Consider the following 26292-nt stretch of genomic DNA (forward strand, 5'->3'; position numbering starts at 1 on the left):
CATCCCTATTTTTTCCTCACAACACCATTGTGATATAGGTTAGGCTGAGAGACTTATAACTGCCCAAGGTCAACCCTGAGCTCCGTGGCTGAATGGGGAATTGAACCCTGTCCTCCCAGGTCCTAGTTCAACACTCTAACCACTACACCACACTTGCTTTTGCAGGACCAACAAAGCTGTACAGAGGTGTAAGCACTGTAAAGGCTTCCAGCTGGGAAAGGGTGGTGGTTAACCCAACTGTAGAAATAAACAGTCGTACCAAGCAGAGATATGGATATGGGTGACTGCAAGTAGCTTAGAGAATTCTACTCTTTTCTTCAAGGGATTGGAGGAATGTGACTTTTAAAATCACATTATCATACTATGTAGGATTTTGGTAATCCCAATAAGAAGAGTTTTTGCCTTCTACTAGCATGCAATTGTCCAAATCCTAGCAGACAACTGTGTAATGACTGAGTACAATCTGACTTGCTAGATCATGGATGGACACAACCTGTAGCACAGGTACCACAAGAAGCACAGGAAAGCTAAGGCCAGGAGCAGAGGGTCTGAGAGCCAGGCATGTATTACTTGCTTTGCTGTAACTATATGGTTTCTGGCTCTCAGACTCAATAGCCTAAGAACAGCCTTTACCAAACAGTGTCCTCCATATGCTTGGACTACAACTTGCCCCTGACCATTGGCTGTTCTGGGGATAATCGGAGTTGTAGTCCACAACATCTGAAGGTTGGCAAAACCACACCAAACCAAAGAAGAGCTTAGTACTGACTATGTTAGAGTGGCAGTTATATGGGTGTGCCAAAAAGTTGGCCACTAGGTTCTCATGATGACACAGCATTAGAAAAAAGGGTGTTCTATGCACCCACATTATCCAGATCCTGGTTTTAGAACTTGAAAAATTTGAAGCGCCCCCCCCCCCAAATTAAACAGTGAGCTGATTTACCTTCTAGACCTCATTGCTTGGGAAGGGAAGTCTGTCTATTCTGATCAACACTAATTCTTAATTTCAAACTTTATTTAAAATGCACTATCTAAATCTCCAACTATATCATAACAGCATTTCTAAATTTCCCTTTTAGGAAATATTCCCAAAATACAGTATTCCAAACATAATGAAAGTTGAACAACTTATACAAGAATGCACATTTTAACAATGCGGGCACCCTGGAAAACCACTCTCATAAATATCTGTAAAGAACACACAGCCTAAGGCTGCATTTGCAAGGCTTCATCCCCCACTCTTTCTTTTTTAAAGCCACAGTAAATTGTGAATACTTATATGCAGATATTTTAAAAGGAAGCACCTATTAAAAACAACCAACGGGGAGTTGAGTCTTCCTTTGCAATATGTAAGCTTGGATTCTGTACAGCTAGTTTTTCATCTCTTGTTCTTTGTAGCCATTTCTCTATTGTTTACTGCCTGGAGTAAGCAATGCAGACATGAATGAGCAATTCTTATCTCTCTAATGGAATGTCAAAAATCCAAAAGTCGGTGTAGTACTTAATCTTATTCTTCCTGTGCTGGTCCAACTGCTAGTCTTGCTAGCATAAGCATTATTTTATAACCAAGTCAAGCCCCATGATTATAACAGTTTAAAACGTAAAATGCCATAGAAAATAAATGGAGCTTATCTCCTACTCAAACATACCTATCTGAAGGCTCTCCAGGCTCCAAAACCGGGCCATTTCCCCTCTGGCTACCATCCTGCCATCCAAAAAAAAAAAAAAAAAGACCATACACAATGCACAGCTTGGTTTTTAATATGTAAGGCTTAGTCCTTTAAAAAAAAATATCATGGAGGACCAGGGAGAGGCTGCAATCGACTGGAAATGCAGAAACAGCTTATTCATCGCTTTGAGCTTCTGTTTCTGCAGTTCAGGACAGAGAGCTACTTGGAAACTGACAGCTCACTCTCTGTTCAGTGTAGCTGTGAGTTTGTTGGCATCATGGGGTACCCTTAGGGAGGAAGTTATAAAAAAGAAACACCTGCCCCAGCAGACACACAGCTCTCATGCACATATACAGCATGCACAGCCAGCTCAGGACTTAAGTGCTTATAGTGCAGATTTATTCTTGTTATTCTGAATTAGGCTTCTGCTGTGCATTCAAATATATCCCTCCTGCTGTTTGTTTGTTTGTTTGCTTGCTTGCTTGCTTGCTTGTTTTTAACTCCAAGGTTCCTTTGCAAATTGCTGGAGTCTCCCCCCTCCACCCCATATAATAATAATAATAATATTTATTATTTGTACCCCGCCCATCTGGCTGGATTTCCCCAGCCACTCTGGGCGGCTTCCAACAGAAATCAAATACAAAAATATCAAACATTAAAAACTTCCCTAAAAAGGGCTGCCTATGTAAAAATAAATAAAATAAAATGCATCACTTGGTGCAAATCGTGCAGCCAGAACATTATGTCAATAGGCTAACCTGATTCAAAAACACCCACCCACCCCACTCACACAAAGTTCACCACAGCCAATCACAAACAAGCAACCGCACCCTAGGCCAACCCCAACTTCTCTCACCACCAAAGGAACAGAAGTGAACCTGCACAAACGACGCTGACACAAAACCCCACACATACATTAAGCAAATTAGAAACATCGCATCCCGACCCCACCCCCACTTGCCTTCCCCCCCTCCACCTCTCTCTCCCCCCCACTTTCTTCCTAATGTAACCCTAATGTCTCAACAAATGAAACTGACCTATGGAAAATGTAACTTGAAAAAAGAGACACTGTGTATACCTTTGTAAACCAAGAATACATATATAGTAATAGGCCTCTTTCCACCTTGGCTTACTTCAGATAACGTTCATCATTCATCTTATTAAAAAAACCTTCCCCCTTAAATCAGTTGCATAACAGCTGTAGGGAGAGGGGTGGGGGGTGGGGGTAAAGAGAGTTGCATGGCTCCAAGAATCAACCACAAGAACTGAACTGCTAAATGAGCCTTGCTGGTTCTTCTGAAAGGAGGAGCTGAGGTTTTCTCAGTTCCAGCTCGAGGGGTGCCAAAAGCCTACGAAACCAATTTCAACACAGACTACAGCAGGGCAGGTGAGAAACGTGCATATGCTGTGGGCAAGTAGGGCTATAACAAAACCACCTCAGCCACTTCGAAAATGTTACATCTGCATACACCAGCAAGCACAGGAACTATTTCTGCATCCTGTTAGCTACAGCGTAGCTGTTCTGTGGCATATGAGAGATGGGGTGGCAGGGAGAGAGATAGGACTCCATACCACCCCCAGAGCTGAAATGTCAGCTTTCACACAGCTGAGTCAAGCAGACCTCAACGCATCAGAATGTGGCACATTTTTTGTAAAGAGCTGTTCCTCAGCATGGGGAACAGCAACACCAGTGCAACATGCAGGGTCTTGACTTGTATCTTTCCATTGCTTGTACTGTGGCCATCTGGCATAAAAACCTCAGAATGAAGAAGAGCCATAGTTCGCCCTCTGTTTTCCAAGAAATCAATGCAATTACAGGCAACCATGTTGTACTCTCCCCCCCCATAGCTGTCAACCCTCCCTGCTGTTCCCCACTGCTATATACATAGCTGTCAACCCTCCCTGCTGTTCCACAATGCTATAATAAGGGAATTTCCCGCAAAAAAAGGGAAAGGTGGACAGCTGTGCCTCCCCCCCCAACTTGCCCTTCTGAGCATGTCTGAGGATGCGGATGTGAACTTTCATAATAAAGAACTTCTAGTCCATCTACGTACGGCAGCTATAGGAGAGGGCAATCTCGGTAGTGGTGCCCTCCCTGTGGAATGCCCTCCCACCAGATGTCAATAAAATAAACAACTATCTGACTTTTAGAAGACATCTGAAGGCAGCCCTGTTTAGGGAAGTTTTAATGTTTGATCTTTTATTGCTTTTATTATTAATAATAATATTCTGTTGGGAGCCACCCAGAGTGGCTGGGGAAACCCAGCCAGATGGGCAGGGTATAATTACTACTACTACTACTACTACTACTACTACTACTACTACCACTACCTGTTTCTGGAGGGACCTTGCTGGTGCAGATATCATATATTGGTACAATAAGGTTATAAGAAACAGCCTTTTTAGAGAAATTAATGTATATGTTATGGGTTTCTTGAGGTGAGAGTAAAAAGAACAAGTTCATCTCAGTGTGGCTTAACTTTATTATGCATGTAAACAAGACAGAGCATGGTCAAACCCCACCTCCTGCAAATAAATGGATTTTGTTAATACAATAAGACTTGTATATAGTCTTGCTGATCCCTTCCCTAACGCAATAAGGGAACTTAGTTAAAGCTGACGGTTTTATAATAGTGCACTGGTACACATATAAATTCTCTGTTTATGTAACGGTCAATTGTATGATTTATAGATGATGGTGCATTTGTTGCTACTTTCTCCAACTATTACTGTACTATTTTCTTAGCCTGTTTTTGTTATAGGCACAGATATGTATAAGTTATATCTGAGCACATCATCTCTGTAATGCGTTTAAAAGAATTTGATGTTTGTGAATATATATTAAAATCCAATAAAAAGCATTTAAGAAGAAGAGTCATAGATCAGTAGTAGAGCATCTGCTTTGCATGCAGAAGGTCCCAGGTCCAATCTCCAGGGGGCTGGGAGAGACTCCAGTCTGAAATTATGGAGAGCTGCTGCCAGTCAGTGCAGACAATACTGAGCTAGATGGACCAATGGTTTCCCTCAGTATAAGGCAGCTTCCTAGATTCCTAATACGTGTGGCTTGCCCTTTTTATCTTTCTGCATTTGGGATTGCCTATTAAAAAATAAATAACATCTGGTACTGAAAGAACGTTCCACTCATCCATAAAGTGCATTCAACACCAGTCTGACGCATTTCTATGACTGGCAAAACTCTGGTCTTGTTTCTTTTTCAGAGACAATGCAGCTTAGTTATGTCGGTCATTTAGCTGAGACATTTCCAGCCCCCACATCCTTACACTATTGACCAGCTCAAAAGAGCCAGACCCTGGAGGCCCTTGCTGCACGCAAACAGCACCAAACAGCCACAGAAGTCACGTGGCTTCCTGAAACCCGCTGGCTGCAATGGAAAACAAGAAGCCAGGCGTTAAATGAAAGTCTCTACCCTTCATGCTGTTAAGAATCTGCATTTCTCTGTCATTTGAAAGTGTCTGCCCAGTCATGAAGATATCTCCATCTGTCCTTCTGTATCAGCAGACATGAGCACATAGAAAGAGCCCTGCTGGACCAAACTGAGAATTCACCCAGTATCCTGATCCCAACAGTGGCCAGTCAAATGCCTCTAGGAAGCAGGGAACAGAGGACACAGCCCTCTTCAAGTTGTTTGCGTCCCCAGAATCTGGTATTCAGAGGGATACTGCTACTGAAATATGTTCCACTTAACTATCATGGCTGTTGAGAAGCTTCTCCGCCATGAGTTTGTCTAAATGCCCTTTAAAGCAGCCATCCCCAACCCTGTGCCCTCCTGATACTATCAGACTCTGAATATTCATTGGTCACAACCAGGCAAGGATGATGGGTGATGTGGTCCAAAAGCAAGTGGAATACAATACAGTAGTGCCTCGGTTTCTGAGCGTCGCGTCAAGCCAAACATTCTGGTTTTCGAATGCCAAAAACCCGGAAGTAAATGCTTCTGTTTTCAAACATGCCTCAGAAGTCGAACAGCTTCCTCTGCGTTTTTTCTTTTCTTTTCAATTTTCTCCATTGACTTTGCAGGCCTCCCTTGTCAAACATTTCGGAAGTCGAACGGTCTTCCAGAATGGATTACATTCGACAACCGAGGTACCACTGTACTAGGTTAGGAAAGCCATTCTTATCCCAAGAAAGGGCTTGCTTGCTTGATAAACACAGCCGGAGAACAAAAAGCATATGCCTGCTTCATTCACAGACTGATACATCAAGGGACCATCCCATTCAAACATCTGAAAACCAAGGCATAATTCTGCACACAGCTGGGCCTCTTAAATCTCATTGCATTGGTGGGATTTAAGCCATGCACAAGATTCCAGATCAAGTTGCCAAACAAAAGCATGACTTTATTCAAGTCCTTAAGGAACAAGACCTGACATCCAAGACATAACACACCTCATCCTCACTGTTGGGCAATGGTGGGTTTTAAATCTGTGTGTGAAAACAACAATGGTCTTTTTCTGTGGGAAGTGGCTAACCCCATTATAAGCCTCACAGTGATGATAATAGGGTTTTGCATCTGGGGAAAATGAAGAATTTCAGTGTAACAACTGCTATAATGGTTTTCTCATTTTTAACCTTCACAACAACCCTGTGGGAGAAGTTAAACTTGCTTTATTGCGATATTTGCTTTACTGCAGTAGTCTGGAACTGAATCTGAAGTATCTCTGAGGTATGCCAGTATTATTTTAACCAAAATACACTGAAACCAACACCAAAAACCAGGGGTCAGCAAACTTTTTCAGTAGGGGGCTGGTCCATTGTCCCTCAAACCTTGTGGGGGCCGGACTATATTTTGAAGGAATAAAATGAACAAATTCTTATGCCCTACAAATAACCCAGGGATGCATTTTAAATAAAAGCACACATTCTACTCATGTAAAAACACCAGGCAGGCCCCACAAATAACCCAGAGATGCATTTTAAATAAAAGGGCACATTCTACTCATGTAAAAACACGCTGATTCCCGGACCGTCCGTGGGCCGGATTTATAAGGCGACTGAGCCGGATCCAGCCCTCAGGCCTTAGTTTGCCTACCCATGCCATAAACCATGAGAAAGAATAACCGTACAGGATACAGATGACCCAAATTTTAAGAACCATAAATCAGGTAATATAAAGCAAACATAAATCCAAATGGAAAGCTAATCTGCCAGAGTAGATGGGGCTGGGCAGGCCTTCTTTGGGAGAGAGTTCAGCAATCTGGGTGCCACCACTGATTAGAGCAACCATTGAGTAATTTGTAAGTTTATTTTCCATTGGCCTCCTGTGAAACTCACCATTGGATGCTCTCATTTGCCGCTTACATCCAACTCTATCCAGACCGATGGGTGTACTTTGAGAAAAGGTAAAGGGGCGGAATCTGGCTGAGACAGCTTTATAAGGAGGAACCTGATGTGCTGGTACCGGAGGGCGTGCAACTGGCTAAAAAAGAAAGAAAGAAGAAGCAAACAAAGAAAGCTTGTTACCAAAGAAATCTACCTGGAAGTCCAACCAAGCTGTGCAGAAAACACTGTTTAGAAATGAAGTAGTTTAAATAGGCAAAAGAAAAGTGTTCTCAGCACTACACTGCAGTAAATCAACATTAGCGTTCCATGTAATTGTAAACGTCCATCATTGCATCTATTTCTGATGTTTGGAGGTGAGCGTTGTTGCTTATGCAAAGCAGTGGCTGAGGTCAACCCAGTCAGATGGGTGGGGTAAAAATAAAATTAATATTATCATCATAATCTGTCTCAGCAGGCTTTGGGGAAACCACAAGGTTTGCAGAAGCAATGTCTTCTCTCCCCCCAGCAAAAAACAACAACCCATTTTAGGGGAGATAAACCCTAAGGGGGTGGGGAAATAGCCCAATGTGTGCTGAGCATGCTCAGGAGGCACAGAATACTAACTACCTTAGTTGTTGGGAAGAAGAAAAAAACCAGGGGGAAGGCGAATGGAATGGAATGGTGTATTACAGAGGACGTAATGGCTGGCTGACTCAGTTAACCAGCATTCAAAGCTGAGGCATTACAACTGAAAAAGCTCTTTCCCTGGTGACCACCTGCAGGTGATGGTGAAACTTGAACAAGCTGCCTATGGAGGTTTAGCAAAGTTGGAAGAAAAAAGGTCTCTGGGTTTTTATTACAGGCCCCTCTATCTTTCTCCCTATATAAAAAAGAACTGATTAGGTTTATAGATGCACTTTTAAGTAACACATTTCATGCAACTGATTCTCTTAAGTGTTTAATGTAAGCACTTTGATTATTTTCTTATATTATATAATATGATATAATAAAATATATACTGTTCTTTGCCTTTCCCCCTTACTTGATTGCACTTTCTAAAGTGTTTGCTCCCAGTCACACTTTGCATTAAAAACCTTCACACTAAACTCTATTTGCTACTCTCTTCTTCACATTTTCACAGCCTTTCAAGCACATATTCCTTCTCAGAAGGCTATACTAGTTATCAAAGCTTAAATGCTGCCTTTCTGGAAACCTTTAGTTGACCCTCTAATAATACAAAACAAGGATTCTTATAGGACAGAGCATTCCCTGCACCGAATTCCCAAGCAAATAAAATAAAGATCAACAAGGGCTTTGCTTTGGGTTTTCTGACAGTCTGCTGGAGCTTGTGTGTTTCCTCCTCTGATTTCTCTTAAATAAAAATATCATCTTAACAAAAATCTCCCTCAAGCAATTCTTTGATTGCTCTGTTTTATTATTGTTGTTTAAATGCATCATATATAGTGATTCATAGAAATCTCTTTCAATTCTCTTATTTAACCAAACAATTCAATTTAAAAAAACAAACTAATACCACTTTTCAGCAGGTCTTACTTTCAAGAAAAAGCTAATTTATTGCTTGTTGTGAATTTGTTTATACTTAGGATATTAGCAAGTGTTTCACTTCAACTCTTCTTTAAGTAATTAATATATTTGTGCTGAAAAAAACCCAAGCCTTGAGAATTGATCCCTCTTCTTAGCATCAGTAATAATAATATACCTACCTTCAAAGTGGTCCTGTACCTTTGAATTTGTCTCCAGAATTTTAGCAAAGTAGAATTTTACAAGAAGAATAAGTTTTAAAAGTGCCAGTACAACTGGCAGACTTGCTGGATGCTACTCAATGAGAACAAAATATGGGTGATACCTATATAACAGGGTTTATCCACACTTACCTTTTGCCCCACTCTTTCCAGGCATGAGGGTCCATGCTTTAATGCTCCAATTTATTTTACCTTGACCTGCAAAAACCTGCTCTTTAAAGCTGATTCGTAGCAAATGTCAATTCAGGTTTACCACGGATTGGCGTTTGCTCCGACTGAACTTTAAAGAGTGGGGTTTTTTGCAGGAAAAGCTCAGGGAGGGGGAATGCTCAGATATAGAGCTTTAAATCACAGACCACGTCTGTAAAGAACAGAGAAAGTTAAGTGTGGATAAGCACAGAGTCAGATTCAGAACAGACTACGCTGTCAGGAACAGTTAACTCTGGATAGCATCCTATGTGGAGGAGAAATCACAAGTGTGAAGAATTTCCCCCTTAAATACACTGCAGAAAATCTGGATTAGGGAGGAAAGCAAATACCTCGCCTTGCTGGAAAGCTTATTAAACAAACAAACAAACAAAAACAAAACAAAAAAATACAGTGAAACAACATTCCTGGCACATCCATAGTAAGAAGGCTCCATTTCTGGCAATCTTTTCATGACAATCTGGTGACGAGAGTTAAGTATGAAGCCAAAGACTGATCACAAGAGAATTAATAAATGGCAAAGTGAAAATTTCTGGATGCCATGCAAAGGCCCTTCCAAAGCAAAACTTTTTTCATGAAGGAAGAACAAAACAATTTTTTATTTTTTATTTTTAGAATATTTAAAGGCTAATGGCACACCTGAAGATGCTTGTTACGCACATGTAAGATGCCTGTTAGAAACCCATTCATTTTCACAAAAGAAACAATACAGCTCTCTATCCTGGTTTAAATTAGTGAGATGGCTGTATCTTTGTATGAATGTTTCCTTTCCCCACTGTTAAAGAGCTTCCCAGCAGGAGGCGTTGTTCTAAAAGGTAATGGAAATGTCTGTACGCCAAAAGAACACTTGAAAATTAAAAATAGGGCACATTATTTTTAAAGTTTCCAGAATGTTAGAAAATAAAATTTCAGTTAATTCTGTCCAACCTTCATTCATTCACAAATTATATTTTGTATAATTTGAACCAAAGTCAGTACAGCAAAACAGGCTCCTTGCTAAAGAGTCACAACCCAACTGTTTACAGACCACCTTTTAAGAGAAGTATTAAGTTTCTAGCTTTAAAAAATTGATCAAAATACTCATTTATACTGTGGTAGTCATGGACTACTTGATCTCCTTCCACAGGGCCTGTAAGACAGAGCTATTCCGCCCGGCCTTCAGTTTGAATTAGACTGATCCTCTTATTTCCTTTTCCCTTTCCTCTTCTATGTAGAAACCCTTTCTGGGACCCCACATTTAAATTCTTACACACGCGTCTCCTTGCTCGCCCTAGTAGGACCAACTTGCCCAGTTAGCCCTGGTGATCATTCAATATCTACTGACTGGGGTTTCCCCCCCCCCCAAAAAAATGACCCCTGAATTTTTGAATTTTATTGAAATTGATGCTGCATTTTTATGTTGTATTCTATGCTGTTTTTAAGTCACATTTTAATCAATGTTTTATATTTGCTGTTAGCCGCCCTCAGCCCGGTTTTTAAACCGGGAAGGGTGAGGTATAAATAAAATATTATTATTATTATTATTTTATTTTCCACGAACAAAGGGCAATTTGGATGTTGCTTTTTTCCAAGATAAGAGGCAGATGTGGGACTTGTGCTTCTGTACAACCTCTAAAATGTTACAGTATTCAAATTTAGCTAGGTCAATGTCACTTTGATTAGCATGTAACATTCTTTGCTGGTATGCAGAGATATAATTGCAGCCATATCTGGGGAGAAATAACCTAAGAGCTAATTCATGTCTCAGGCCCAGTTCACACAACCATCTCAGCCTGTGCATGAAAAAGCTAGCCCACACTGAATTCCTGTCCACTTCTGATTGTGTCATGGGATGAACGAAGCTTTTGGCATACTTCTGCAAGCTATCCTAAGTGTTGGGTTAGTGATAAGAGTTTGAAAAGCTGAATCAGGACAGAGCTAAGCCCACAGTGGTATATGAACACAACTGGACCAGAAGTCAACATGAGTCAAATTTCACATATGTTACTGGTCCTTTTTCCAACATGTCACCTAGTACTAACTCCAGAGACAGGTAGTCATGTTAGCTTGCTGTAGCAAAAAGAACGAAGGTATTTAAGGTATTTGGCACCTTGAAGATCAATACATTTATTGTGGCATATTTTTTTGTAGAGTCCACTTCATCAGATACATGCATCTTCAGCTGATCTTCAGGACTCACTAGTGGGTCATGGTGTGATCTAAGGTGGGCTCTACAAATATACCATAACAAAATGAAGAAATGGGTCCCTGGTTACATGCGTGGTGGATCTGGGTCTGTAAATGTGGATTTGAGTCTGTAAATGTTGGAGTCTGCTACATCACATTCTTAGGATTGTTTTTTAGATTTTACTATTGTGTTGTCTGTCACTTTGGTTTTTCTTCTGAATGAATAGTAGGAAAATAAATGAACTGGTAGGTTGTTAGTACTCAGGGGTGATATATGCCTGCATAGCTATAGGATCCTTTATGTATCATTCTGTTCACAAAAGTTTATACCACAATAAATGTGTTAAGTCTTTAAGGTGCCACAAGCCTTGTAGTCACTATTGCTAGATACAAGGCACTATCTCTAACAGTCTGGTTTATAGGAGAGTCTCTTAATAACTCTATTGCACATTTCCCTAAGGTTGTTGGACAAATGCCAGAATTAGTGCCCATAAATATTTCTAAACTAATAAACACTTTCAAAGGCCTAAGAAACACAATTAATACACGTTAATACTGAAATTTATATGCAACAACAACCTGTATTGTTGATTACATAGGTCATACTTAGATAGACACAGATATATAAATATTTCTAAGCCTCAAGTATCAGCATCCAGAAAGGGGGAAAGTTAGTGTACACCACAAAGGAGCAATCATCCATTGAGAAGTATTAGTTAGTCTGATGTCATGCTTTTTAGAAGAATGATGGTGATTTGGGATAAGCAGAAGGAAGGAAAAGGAGGTGTCCACTAATTTCTAACTTGAAGGTTACAGGCAAGGAAGAGGAGGAGGAGGAGGATCTTTTGATTGTGCAATTCGTGTCTTACTTGTGTAAGGAGGTCTGTTATTTCTTCTGTTTGGTTCTCATAGAAATTGGCCCCACCAATGACAGAGATGGGTCTTCTTTTGCGTGCTCTTTGACTGGATACCATACAGGTTCCCGGCTCAGCAGAAGGAGATCCAGGCTCAATGTCAGCATCCACACAATCCATTTTCTGAGACTCCATAGCAACGGAATCTTCTGGTATTGAGAAACTCCTAATTGCCAACTGGCCGTAATCTGAGAGGGGCCGAGGACGGGATCTTTTTCCAGAGCCCCATCTTCTGGGTGTGACCCTTTGAGTGTCTGTTCTTTCTTCATCCTGGTATGGGGCCTTCTTCCAGTGATCATCAGTAACAACCTTTTTTAAGCGTGAACAGGTCAAATAAACCAAAAGCACTTAAAAGATGTAATAAGCTATATCCTTCACATGGTACTTTTAAAACAGCCTTCCCCAATCTGCTGCCCTCCAGACATTTGGAGCTATATATTTGTTCAAGTGATTAGCTGCCCTTCATCCCAGGATGCCATACAGTGGCTAGAGCAATACATATAATGGAACCACATAAACAATAATTGGAAAGTTAAAACCCTACACAAATAATTGTTCATAAGTTAGAAACATAGGAATTTGCTGTATACCATCTCAGACCATTGGTCAGTCTAGCTCAGTAGTCCACCAGTTTGCACAAAGGACTAAGCCAAACCATGGTTTATTGCAAATAAACAAATATGGGGCTCCCAGACAGATCACAGTTGCTCTGCTCCTCCTCTGTTGCTTTGCTGCTGTGGCTTTGTGTTATGCCCCAATTCATTGTTTATCCCACTCTAGACAAACCATGAGCTGTTGCCAAGGGAGCATCACCTGTTGGACAGTGCCTTCAGAGAGTTCGGTCTCCTGGGAAAGGGTAGCTGCCTGCATCTCCCTAACGGACAGATGCAGTTGCCACAGATGCTTTCATTGCTTGCACTAGGCAACAAGGTGGAAGTTAATTCACGACTATGATACTGAGCAGAAAGCAAAGGGCTGCTATGTTGCCCTCTAGTCCAGAACTGCAGCAGAACTGCCCGCAATGAAGCCTAAGCACAAGGTTAAATTTTAAATGGTTTGAAGGTGATTTTCTTCAGAGAAAGAGAGATCAGATACAGCTCCCATTGTTTGTTTCCACAATGAAAGTGGGTCAAACATACACATAAAATTCCAATGTAAATGAAGGCGGAGACATTACTGTCTAGATCGTGACAAAAGAAAGAAGTGCATACTGTACATACAAGTGAATCTACCAGTAAACTGATAGAAGTGTTGATGCATCCCAGTGCCTAAAGTTACTATTATTTTGCAATTACTATTTAACACTGACATTTGTCACTTTGAAGGGTGCCATTACAGAAAATGAGAAGTAGACTCCCACTCTTTTCACGGTTTTGCAGATAATTTACTTCTCCTTCACAGAGCATTAATACCTTGATCATCCACAAATTATTCTGTAAATGCCACTATACTAAGGAGCCTTTCTCTTTTTTCTTTTTGTACTAACCACACCAGATCCACTGGATTGCAACCCTCAGTATTAGTTACAAAGTAAATATTTTTCATGTTATCCTAAAAGTATAACAATTAAAAAACAGGAAAAGAATTAATTTTGGTCAATCACCTGAGCTTCCTGCACCTCCCCATAGCATCTTATTGTGCCATAAAAATATATATATTCCATCAACAATATTTTCATGGACTAAATCAGCCTCACCCAGCCTGAGGCTCTCCAGATTTTTTGAACTACAATTTCCATCATCCCTTCCAACTGGCCATGCTGGCTGAAAAACATCTGGGGTGCACCAGGCATAGTCCAAAAACATCTGGGGTGCACCAGGTTGGGAAAGAGTGGCATAAATATTTAGAAGATCAGAAACAAAGTGAAACACTCTGTACTAAACAATAAACAGTGACAGTGAGTAGCCTCACATATAGCAACTAAAGGTGTTTTTTTTTAAAAAAAAAAAAAATCACCACTACCAAGGCTGCAACCATAACCACACTTACAAAAGAGTAAGTCCTACTGAATACAGTGGGGCTTCCTTCTGAGTAGTAAACATGTGCTATACGCTGCCTAAGCCTGTGCATGTTTACATAGAAGCAAGCCTCACTATGTTCAATAGGGTTTACTCTCAGGTAAGCGTGCACAAAACTGCAGGCAAGCATGTTTACTCAGAAGTAAGTCCTTCATTCCAGAGTGTTAAATCATTCAAGATAGTGAAGAGCTGACTAGTGACACTCTTGCACCATCTTTATTTCAGATGCTGTATTGCTTTTAACACTCGATTGGGAGCCACGCAGAGTGGCTGGGAAAGCTCAACCAGATGGGCGGGGTACAAATAAATTATTATTATTATTATTATTATTATTATTATTATTATTATTATTATTATTATTATTTCATAAAGAAATCACTCAGACTCAACGTTTTTGTCGTATAAATCCATATTGCTGTTTAAAATCAGAGTAACCCTACTGAATTTAAACAGAGCTGCACATTGCTTCACACCAGTTAAGGGCTTGCCATTACAATTACATACCCAGGAATGAAAATCATATATGAAACAATCAACTTACTTTGTCATTGGACACAGACATAAAAGCCCCGCACACACATTGGGACATCAAAGAGTTGACTAAAGTCATTCTTCTGTCATTCCCATTTAATTTCACAAATGAGCCGGAAAGACAAGCAAACTCACAGCGTAGCTTAGCCAGGCAAAGTGTTCATTTCCATGACCTTGTACCTTAAAACCAGGGTAAGGACACGTCACATGTCCTCTTTTTGTGTGCTATTTATTATTGCCCTGTCTTAAGCAATAAAACTTGGTGAACAATCAGAAGAGATTATGGCCTGCCTACTCTGCCCAAATCACAGAAGTAGAGAACAGCCTGTTCTGAGTTGGCTGCTCAGAAGTGCAACTTTCTTTGATTTCTGTATTTTACTTAGAAACATTTGTACGTATATTGCTTAGTGCCGGGACATGGAAACGTGTGCCCCTCCAGACATTGTTGGACTACAACTCCCATTGGCCATGCTAGCTGGCTCTGATAGAAACTGTAGCCCAAATCTGGACAGCACAAGGGTTCCATATCCCTGCACTAAACTTAGTGGCTACAAGACTTGCGTTAAGCAATAAGGGAACCCCCTGTCTGAATTTTGCCTCTGCCATGAACTCACTAGGTCAGGCATCCCCAACCTGCGGCCCTCCAGATGTTTTGGCCTACAACTCCCATGATCCCTAGCTAATAGGACCAGTGGTCAGGGATGATGGGAATTGCATTCCAAAACATCTGGAGGGCCAAAGGTTGGGGGGGTGCCTGTACTAGGTGGTCTCGGGCAAGCCACTCTCAACAACTGCCAGCCACAATGGCTGTGTTCTACTTCCACTGTTGGAGGTGGTATGTCTCTGAATACCACTCACTGGATATCACAATATACATATGCACACTTTTTTTTTCCAAAAGGAGAAAGTGTACATTGGCTAGGACTCCATTTGTGCTAAGGCTCCCCTGACAAAAGGCCTATAAGATAAATTCAGCACCAAAGTCCTACAATATAGGAGAGGAATTGTCTGAGAGCGTGGGCAAAGTGCTGAAAGCTTATCCACCTTTCCTCCCAAATTTACAGCTAAAGAAGCAGGATTACAGGACATACAGCATGAATCTCACACAGACCTGAATTCTACCATCTCTCTTTATAAGAGATTAAAGACCCACTCAACCTTCTTTGCCAGCCAAAATGTAGAATCAGAGAATATGCCCATGTGCAGAAAAATCCTCTTTAGGTTTATCCACGTCCCCTTTCAAGGAGCCCCTCACAAAAGTGCTTCCTCCGGCAGGCAATTTCTTCATTCAATTCCCCCCTCCCCATCCATTTTCTCCATGTCATTCATAGTTTTATAAAATGCTATCATGTCACCCCCTCATTTGCCTTTTCCCTAGAATAAAAAGCTCCAAATGGTGCAACCTTTCCTCATCGGGGAGTTGCTCCATCTCCTCGATCATTTAGATTACCCTATTCTGAACCTTTCCCCAACTCTACAATAGCTTTATGAAGTGAGCCAACCAGAACTGCACTCAGCACTCCAAATGCAGTCACACCATAGATGTCGGTATTTTGATTATTGTTAGTTGTATTTTCAATTCCTTTCCTAACGATCCCTAGCATGGGATTTGCCTTTCACAGCTGCCACACCCTGGGTTGACAGCTAAAGGGAGTTGGGAGCCCAACAGGTTCTCCATCCCTTGGAGAAGCCTCTCTTAACCTTGGGTCCTCATGTGTTGTTGGACTATCACCCCTCACCACGGGTCTCTGCTAGCTAGGAATGATGGCTTGTAGTGCGACAACAACTTGGGAACCCAAGGTTGAGAAAGGCTGTCATGGAGAATAAAGCTATCAGTGGCTACTAGTATACTCCAACTGGCAACAGCATTCTAAGGTTCTTAGGCAGGGTATTGCCACCTGAGATACGTTTATGTGGAGATGCCAGGGATTGAAAAATGGACCTTTTGCATGATCTGAGAGAGTTCTATCTGTGGCGATGCCATTGCCAGATGCTGCAGGCATTTAATAGCAGTCAACATCTGTTGAGTCAGCCAGTCCCAAGGGCTGAACAAGGGAGTGACAGGCATACATGTGTGATCCAAAGATCCTGCAAATACGGTAGTTTAAAGTTTTAAAGTCCTGAAGAACTGAAAGATAATAGATGTGAGGTGACAGGATGCAGTCTGCCCACAGCTGGCTTTCTAACCTCTCAGAAGTCACTTAAGTCCATCACCAAAAATTGCGCAAGAAAACTTAAAATACCACTTTCCTTTTAATTCCTACCCACAAGAGAGAAAGAAAGGAATACTCGGTGTACATGCAGAGTTCTAATGTGTACCATTCATGTGTGTACAAAAGCAAACTGGAAAATGAAGCATGTTCCTCAATGCTAGATTGTCTAACCTTTCACATATACTTCCTCCACTGTGCAAGAAGAATCGGCAACTTACACAGGGCTTCATTTTAAAAAGGAAATTCCTGCTGAAAGGGTCTAAAAGTAGAGAAAAAGAACAGCAAGAGGTAGGATATTTGGAAAGGATTTTTTTTAAACAAAGAGATTAAGGTTAAATGTATATGCAATTATGCGTAACCTGAAAATAACTTTATAGAACCACAGCCTATGATCAAAGCAAACTGGCTCCCACCCACCTTCCCAGTGCCAAGCTTAGGATATTTTCACACCTGAAGTGAAAGAACAAAATTATCCATGCATCTCCCCAACCCATTGCCCACCTGCTGTAGAGCTAATACACACACAGAAAGAGATGGGAATCAGGTAGCAAGAAAATAGCACTCCCCTTATGAAGTCTACAGCCTGCTCCACCTCCTTGAGACTTTATATAACTGCCAAAATTCTGCTTGCCTAAGTAACTAGGAAGAACAAATCAATGAACATTTGCTTAATTCCAGATATGCACTAGCTGCTATGATGAAACAGAATACCATTGCTAATTCTGTGCCTGTAGCTGGTCAAGAAAAGAACAATGTTTTGCAGGTATACCCTACCCTGACATACATCACAACAAAGATATTGTTTCTATGGTAAGCCTTACAGACCCATCATCCTTATCTTAAGCAGTTCAATGCCACGAGGACCCTTAAATCTTAACTCATCTTATTAGGGAAAATTGTCATCTTGTGGCCATTACCTTGACAAGTTTTTGTGGCGAAATCCACTTGGCTCCAACTTCTGCCTCCAAATTATTAATGCTAAATTCTTGCTGCTGGTATTAAGCTGAATTAAAAGTGTTTCATGGTTATACACCAGGACGTAACTGGCATCTTCTCCATCTGACTGCGGCTAGGTGGTCATCAGAGTCCTTCAGGTGATTCTCTTTTTAAAGCCAGGATCACATCCACCAGCGTCTTTCACGGCAAAGCAATGTGTCAACATATTCTGCATTCTTAGACAAGGCTAAGTCCCAGGCTAGGTCCAAATTACCTGCACATGGCCTCTTTAGGCTCTTCCAAAACAGGACTTTTATGCTTTGGAATACCAGTTGCAGGTGGGGAAGAGTGGGGTTGTGCTCAGGTCCTGCTTGTGGGCTTCCCACAGGCATCTGGTTGGCCACTGTGGGAACAGAGTGCTGGACTAGATGGGCCTTTGGTCTTTTCCAGCTTCAGGGCTCTGCTCTTCTTATGACTTCCCTTATCACCATCTCCCTTTATTGCCTACTTCTCTGGGTTCTCCTGCTCAAGTTAGCTTGTCACTGACCACTTCCCTTTTCAGCTTGCACTCATTCCAGTTCCCATGCCCATTTCGTTGTCGTTTCTTTGCTGTGCCAAGGAATGCAAAGTTCTTAACATCCAAGCTGGCTAAAGCAGTTTGCAAGAAACGAACAATGCTATCATTAATGGCCCAAAGAAGGTTTCCCACCCTCCTTTGCTTTGGATACTTCTCTAATCTCCTGAGACTGGAACTTAGTTGTTACATTAATGCCTTTAATGTTTCATTTCAGTTTGATGAGAACAAAGAATTGATAGAATGATTCATAACCCAAGTTGCAGCAGTGGCCTTGCCTCCCAATCTCAAGTTGTTGCTATGAGAACAGTTGCTTATTATGCTTTTAAAAATGCTTTTTGGATAGCAGGCAAATTATTTGATGATAGCTGTTGAAATCTTTCCCACTTTACTAAAATATTCAAAGCTGTTTCCCCACCCCCAACCCCAGCCAACATAATCTAAGGTTGCAATTTTGAGAACAGGTACTGCAAGATATGATACCCCTTTTTGAAATCAGTGAATTTATTTCTATATGGATATGGTTTTTAGTATTTAGACTGTTGCTTATAGCAGTATTGCCCACCTAGCAGTTCGAAAGCACGTCAAAGTGCAAGTAGATAAATTGGTATCACACTGGCGGGAAGGTAAACGGCGTTTCCGTGTGCTGCTCTGGTTCGCCAGAAGCGGCTTACTGGTAATCATGCTTGCCATATGACGCAGAAGCTGTCTGCGGACAAACGCCAACTCCTTCGGCCTATAGAGCGAGATGAGCGCCGCAACCCCAGAGTCGTCTGTGACTGGACCTAACGGTAAGGGGTACCTTTACCTTTACCTTACAGTAGTATTAAGTGCTCATACGGGTATGCCAACTACATATTGTTCAAAATGTATGATTGGTCTAAAAAAGATACAATTGTCCACATCATGTAATAGCATAGTAACGGGAATAGGGATAGTATAGCCGTTATAGAAATACGTCATGTTTCATAAGTTCATAAGAATGACAACTGGGGCAGGGAGCGGAGATTTTCTATCTCCTGGTAACATAGGGGCAACTTTCTGGAAAACATAACTGTTGGATTTTCTAGTGGTTCAGAAACCAAAATAATAAACCCAAACAAGCCAATATGCTATTTCAAATTCTCAAAATGAAATAGAAAGATTCAATACCTATTCTATTATTCATTTTATTGTAACTATGTATATTGTACCTTTTAGGACAAAGTCCTAGCCAGTTACACATTCATTTACAAAGTACATTCTAGAAAGGTAAACATTTCCTGTGTAAATTTTTACTTCTCTTTTTGTAGACTTAAACGCCCAATTGTGGGATGATAAATAAACAGAAGCATGGTGGCCATAAATAAGGTTATGTTCTTGCTACCATATCACAATAGTACCTGGATTTTTTGCTGCTGATGTTGCGAGCTGCAATCCTGCAACCCATGAAAGGAGAACAGAATGAAGTTGGACTGTCACTCTCTGAACTGATAACCATGAATTCTGCCCCCTAAATACCAGACCCCAGAGTCATCCAATGAAGCTGTATGGTGGGGGGTCGGGTGGGATGGTTCAGGACAAACAAAATGAAGTACTTCTTCACTTAGCACACAATCAAATGATGGAATTTGCTTCCAGACAATGTAGCAATAGCCACTAACTTGGACAGCATTCAAATAGAAGCAGACATATTTGTGGAGGATAAGGTTCTCAATGACTCTTCCATCTAGATTTTGCCAATGGAGAAGCAGCAAAAGGAGGGAAGGAACTAAAATTCATTCTCTAATCTTTGACTGTAATTCTGAGAACTACATAAAACCGAACCATCCAGCAGGACTTTAGATAGTTTAAAAAAAAACAAAACCAAACCTGAGCAGCTACTCCAGATGCTTCATATCAAGTTATGGGGAGTTTCAAAATTCCGCACTGGAGTCTCAAATTACAAAAGCAAAGCATGATGTCGTGCATATCTTAGGGAGTTTTCTGGGTGGCTGATAAAACTCCAAACTGAAAATCAAACCTGTCAAATATGCATTGCAAGTTCTGCTTTAAAGTAACTCTCCACTAGATGGCAGGTTGAGAACACAAACAGACTGTTTCAAAGGACCCTGGTACAGTATATGGAAGAAAATGTGCAGCGTTGTTTTCCTATCCGTTTCAAAGCATGACTTCACACGTTCACCAAGTATGAGAAGTGCATAATAATCCAGCAGCCTCAATAGGCTGCAACTTAAGTCTTCTGTGTTTTCCTGTGCCAGCATAGGTCTTCTTTTGGTACTTTGCTTCAGAAACAGGAGCACAAGACTTGCAAGCTTTTATTCAAACATTACTAGCTGTCAGGAAGGCAGAACCTGCAAACTCTCTTCCAGCCAATTAAGCAACAATATCAGTAAAGATGCAAAGATTTACAACCCAAATATTTGATACAGAGCAGGTTCTGGGTTACAGCAAAGCAATTTTTTTGGCGGGGGGCGGGACGTGAAGCCGTATTACAATGTGTTGAACCACCAAGTGCATTTCTGTCTATTTGCTAGCCAAGTCTTGTATAGAGCCCACTCCTGACCCTGCTACTTCCTATCCTTTTTGGCTGTAGATGCCAGGGACTGAAATTTGGACCTACTGGATGCAAACTGAGATTCCTGCATTGCAGGGGGTTGGACTAGATGACCCTTGGGGTATCTTCCAACTCTATAATTCTATGATTCTACCACTGCGCTATGTCCAAGCAAACCGCCCTGCCGCTGCCCTCATGACAACCTCCTTCCCAGGTCTCCCTCCCTACTCCCACCATTGCACCCATGGAGCTGTGAGGAAGGGGTCAGATCCATAGCCTGAAGCAAATGACTTCACCTCACCTAATGCATGGGCCTCCCCTGTGCCCAAGGGACTATATTTACATACTTAGTTTTTATTTATTTATTCATTTTATTATCGCATTTAGTTCCCTTGCTTCCTCAAGCTCGAGGTGACTATGTACATAGTTCTCTCCTTATTTATCTTTACAATAACCCCGTGGGGCAGGTTAGGCTAAGAGGCAGTGACTTAACCCAAGATCGCCTGCTGGGCTTCATGGCTGAGTGGGGACTTGTAACCCTGGTGTCCCAGTTACTGCTCCACACCGCACTGGCTCTCTTCACATAAATGTTCTAATGCAGATCTCTACAGTTTATTCCAATGACAGAATCTGTGTAGCATTTGCAGCGCATTTTGAAGCTTTATTACTTAACAGCTAGAACAGGGGTTAGCAACCTAAGGCCCATGGGCCACAAGCGGCACACGGGGGTCATTTAACCGGCCCCTGAGCTGCCCCCGAACTGGGTCGCCCGCCTGGCGAGTCCCTGTGCGCTGTGCTAAACTGGCGCAGCGCGGGGTCTCGCTTCTGTGGTGCCGGAAATTCCGTTTGTGCAGACGCCGAAAATCGCATCTGTGCAGGCGCAGGCACTGGAAATCGCAGGCGCACATGCACAATTCGGCCCACAGAGGGATCTCCACTGGAGTGAACCGGCCCAGGCGAGGTAAACCTTGCCAACCCGAGCTAGAACTATTCTTTCATCCTTCCATACAGTGGAGCAGTTTGCGAGGGGTGAAATATGGACTGTTTTTATTCCTCTTTGCCTGTCACCATATGATTCAGCTATCATGCTAGAGGTGGCTCTTCCCTTCGCAAATCTGCAATATAACATTTTAGATACATGTTGTTCCAAAAGAATAAAAGTATCTAACCAGTTACAGCTAAGTATTACAAAATATAGGAGGTCTAAGCAATGGAAAACATTGGGTGGTATTAGACTCTGAGCAGACACATTGAAATTAATGGACCTAATTTAGTTATGTTCATTAATTTCAGTGGGTCATCTCTGAATAAAGCTGAGTTGAATACCACCTTTCAGATTCTACAAAAGTGGCCACAGAATGGTTGGGGGAAGGAATGTGATTTGTAGAATTAATGAAGTTATGCAAAACTACAACATAACAAATTAAGCAAATAGAAGTAGCCTGAGAATGTGAAACACACACACACACACACACAGAGAGAGAGAGAGAGAGAGAGAGAGAGAGAGAGAGAGAGTTCTTGATTTTACTAACTGCTACTTACAGCAAGTAGGTCAGTTTTGCTGTGTCACAACATTTCTGCATTATGTTTACACCATTCCATTCACTCATAGCAAGTTTTAGCCTAAATTGTATTTTGAAGTATGTATCATAGATGAACTGGGCAGGTTTGACAGACCTTCAGAACATCAACAGCTGCTTTATATTTGCACCAGAAAGAGAAAAGGGAGTTTTACCTAATTAACCGCCTTGCAATATTGCAATGATGTAACTGCCGGTATAAGTTGCAAGTTAAGAAACAGGAAGCAAAATAAGAAAAAGCATGGGACCTGAGTGCAGCAGAAAGCCACAGAGAAGTGGTTCCTTCCCTGCTGCTCCACAAATTCTGCTCTCCGCTTTTGCTAAAGATATAGCACTTCTGTGCCTCAATATCTCACACAATCACCGGTATATTTGCGCTGTTGGGATGCGCTGGGAATTCAACACACTGATGTATTTACTTAACATAGTTCTGCTCCTAAGATTTACTTCTTTTAAATTCTTTTAAATATTCCAGGAATGGTATATAACAGGGTGGGTGTTGGGGGGGGGATACCTTTGGCCCTCCAGATGTTGTTGGGCTACAACTTCCATCATCCCTACTGGCCATGCTGGGTGGGGTGATGGGAGCTAGATTCCAACATCTGGATGGCCATAGGTTAGCCACTCCTGGTATACAGTGTCAAAGCAATGAAAATAAAATGTAGTATAAACACTGACAACTGGGAAATACTGGCCTGCTAGCGCTTCAGTTGGAGAACAGCCTTTACCAAAGGTGTCATGGGCTTTGAAGACACTCGAACTCAGGAAGCAAGGGAGAAACATGCTAAGAGGAAGGCACGCTTGGCAAATCCACACCATGATCAACTCCCGCCCGGAAACCAATGTCCCCACTGTGGAAGGACATGTGGATCCAGAATTGGCCTCCACAGTCACTTACGGTGTTTATGGAAGACAATCTCACTCGGCTACGAGTGATCGCCAAAGAAGACAGTGTCAAAGGCCAATGAGCATATGAAAAGAGAGATAGGGATTGGTGGAAAAGATAAACGGAACACGGTTCTATTGCAGGACACTTAAATCCTTTCTGGATCGAAGTTCTGACCGAACCACCAAAAGTTTTGAACTTTCGTTGAAGTTATTCTCTCCAAACCAACAGGACTAGATGGCTGCATGTTATGTGCATATCTTAACAACTATAATAAAGACTGTTACGACATTAAAGCGCTATACAGAACAGGGCTGTTGAGACAAGGATTACAGATGAGGAATACATCTGAAATGGTTAATAAAGTGAAAATCAATCCATGGGATCACTCTTAATTATTGGAATTATATGTCACCCACAGCTGCCATTTTATAAACAGAGCTCAGTAAAGAATGGATTCTTTTTGAAATATGCCCCTAACTGCGCATTTAAATAATGTACCAACACATACCACCATTCAAACACGGTAAAACTGCAACCATCTTTTAAGATCTGTGTATGCAGCTCCTGTCATCATGAAGCCTTCTGTATAATTTTAGCATGTTTGGAAGTGACTTCAAGGTCCCTTAACTGTTTAGCACCACGGCCACTACCATGTGACTTACACAAAGTGTCTTTTGTCAAGGCTCCAGTCATGGACTCACCAAGCTGGATCCTGTTTGGTCTTGATCCTGTCACAAGGCGGTAAGGTTGCAAACTGCAACAGCACTGCCCTCAAAAATGTATACAAGCCATTTCCCTTCCATGGCTTTCTTTATTAATGTGCACAGGAGGGCAAACTACCCCAGTTTCACCTTCGAGGTGGAATTGTTTACACACTTCTTCGTACACTTACGGTACCTTACTTCTGAGTAAAATATGCAGAGAATATAACTGCAAGAGTGGTTAAAACACACACACACAAGTTAACTAAGCCACCTGACATTACATGAGTAGTAGTCAATACTTAGTTTACCCCATAAGTGGAGTATCACTCCTTCCTTACAAGCCCAGGGCTTGCTTTCCTCCTTACCTCCTCCTTCTTTTCATCAACATTCGCAGCTAAATTGAGACTCAGCTGAGAGTGGCTGCTGATGCCACTGTCTTCATTTGTGTCATCAAAGAACACAGCTTGTACTGAATCCTGGAAGCAAACAGGGCTCTTCCCTAGCTTGGCAGAAGGCCCATCCCCTCTTCCCTCGCTTTCCACGGAGCTGAGTGACAAGGTGCTGTGCCTGTCAGGACAACGGAAATCGATATTGCACTTGAGGTTTTCGGCACAAGGGCTCTGAGGCTTGGGGATGACGGGTCTGGCAGGGGTGGCAGGATGCTCAGTGCTGCTGCATGTAAACTCACGAGAACTTCTTGGCTCATCAGAGTCTTCATAAAACACTTCATTCGAGATTGTCCCAACATCCTGAAGCGGAGGTGGCGAAGAAACCGAATCTGGAAGGTCACTGGACGACATCCTGAGGCCGCTGCCTTCGAGGGTTAATGTATTAGCCGCAGCATTGTCATCCTCAGAACTCTGGACACTCGATGTGGAAACAGTAGGGTCTGGGCTGCTCCTGGGAGGTGCACACCTCCGCCTGTCTTTCTCAGTGTTGATGGAAACCCTACGTGAGTAATCATCATGCAGCCGACTGTTTGATCTAGTCCTCTGGTTCGGCTCATTAGAGGATGGGATTTCGTTCTTGGGACTGTCTTTCTTCAACGCAACATCAGCAACGTTGCTGACAAGTTTCAAAACTCTGTCGAAATCCTTCGCCCTGATTGGGCTCTTCCAACGTTTCGACTGGCGCTCCGAGTTCCTGCTGGCTTTGTCAGAGTCCGCTGAAGAAATACTTGTTGTTCTCTGTGGAGTTTGCTTTTCGTTCACTACTTTGAGGTCGGTGAGGTTTGAGGTCGACTTCCTTTTGAATGAGCTCTTTTTCAGGAAGTTCAGGTTATCTGTGCTTTTGCTCCTCCGGTAGATGACTTTGCTGCTTTCAGAATCTTTCACTACTATTTCGCAAATCTGGGCCTCCTGTATGACAGGGGATACTGTCCTGGTCGTGTCCTGATGGCCCTGAATTTTATCAGTGTCTAATAAATTTATACGTCCAATCCCATAGGCACGCCTGATGCTGCGTGACCTGCGAGTGTTCCTCAGGAAGGAATCATCGCCTTCCTCCCCGTCAGAATGATCAGAAACAAAAGCATTATCTGTTGTGCTCGGCAAGTCATGTAGTGGCCCTGAGTAAGAATACCTGTTTGTTTGAACTCTCACCAACGTATTGTTTGGGACACGCTTTCTGATATTATTCTCCAACACGCTATCATTTAAGGTGTCAGAGTCTTCCTTGGCTGGCATTCCTTGGAGAACTGAGGATTTTAACTTCTTGAAAGATCCTATTTTCCTAATGGAAGACAGAGCATTCCATGTTGAGGGGTTCCCCATGACTATCAGAGAACGAGGCCTTTCCACATTGGAGCCAGATCTTTTCCGAGGAGTGGAGAAAAAGTGCATGAGTTTGGATGGGCTGACTTTATCATCCTGGCCTTCATTTTCATAGCTGTGGCTTGTGTCACCGCTCTGACCTAAGGAGGTATTGCAGTGCTTCGATTCCTTATTATCCATCACTATACAGGTAACAGAGGTGCCGTTTCCACAGCCATTCTGATACGTTGTCATATTTTCTGTATAAGCATCAGGATATATGGGGTTAAATCTCACATCCGAAACCTTGTCTCCTTCATTCTCACCAAACCAAAGTTTTTCTTCAGTGGTGCATCTTTTGGGGCTGTTGTTTTCACATCTGTAGTGTGGATTTAGTTCTCCAGTAGTCTGCACTGCCTGCACCAAGAAAACAAAGCCAGCATTTAGCATTTTTTTTTTCTCCACAGAAAAAAAAGAGATGCAAGGATTTCTTAAACAAGTCTCTCTCGTAGAATTGAGAAATACTTTTTGAGAAGGACACAAACATTATCTGAGTTATT

At 41.9% G+C, this 26292-nt stretch overlaps 1 protein-coding gene across 10 annotated transcripts in view; it reads right to left on the minus strand.

The window, feature by feature from the left end:
* The window catches only part of SPATA13 (spermatogenesis associated 13), a 130190-nt gene that overhangs the window by 15824 nt on the left and 88074 nt on the right, over window positions 1–26292 (minus strand). For 6 of the 10 annotated variants that reach the window (XM_033146340.1, XM_033146337.1, XM_033146341.1 and 3 more), the window contains 3 exons: window positions 24347–26149; window positions 11956–12309; window positions 6963–7107 (listed from right to left, as the gene is read on the minus strand). In XM_033146340.1, the coding sequence (XP_033002231.1) occupies window positions 6963–7107; window positions 11956–12309; window positions 24347–26149 (2302 nt within the window). Of the gene's footprint in view, window positions 1–1649; window positions 1790–6962; window positions 7108–11955; window positions 12310–14559; window positions 14862–24346; window positions 26150–26292 lie in introns of those variants that run through there. The other 4 variants (XM_033146347.1, XM_033146346.1, XM_033146344.1 and 1 more) reach the window with 3 other exon arrangements.

The sequence above is a fragment of the Lacerta agilis genome, chromosome 4 (assembly GCF_009819535.1).
Source record: "Lacerta agilis isolate rLacAgi1 chromosome 4, rLacAgi1.pri, whole genome shotgun sequence".
Lineage (NCBI taxonomy): Eukaryota > Metazoa > Chordata > Lepidosauria > Squamata > Lacertidae > Lacerta > Lacerta agilis.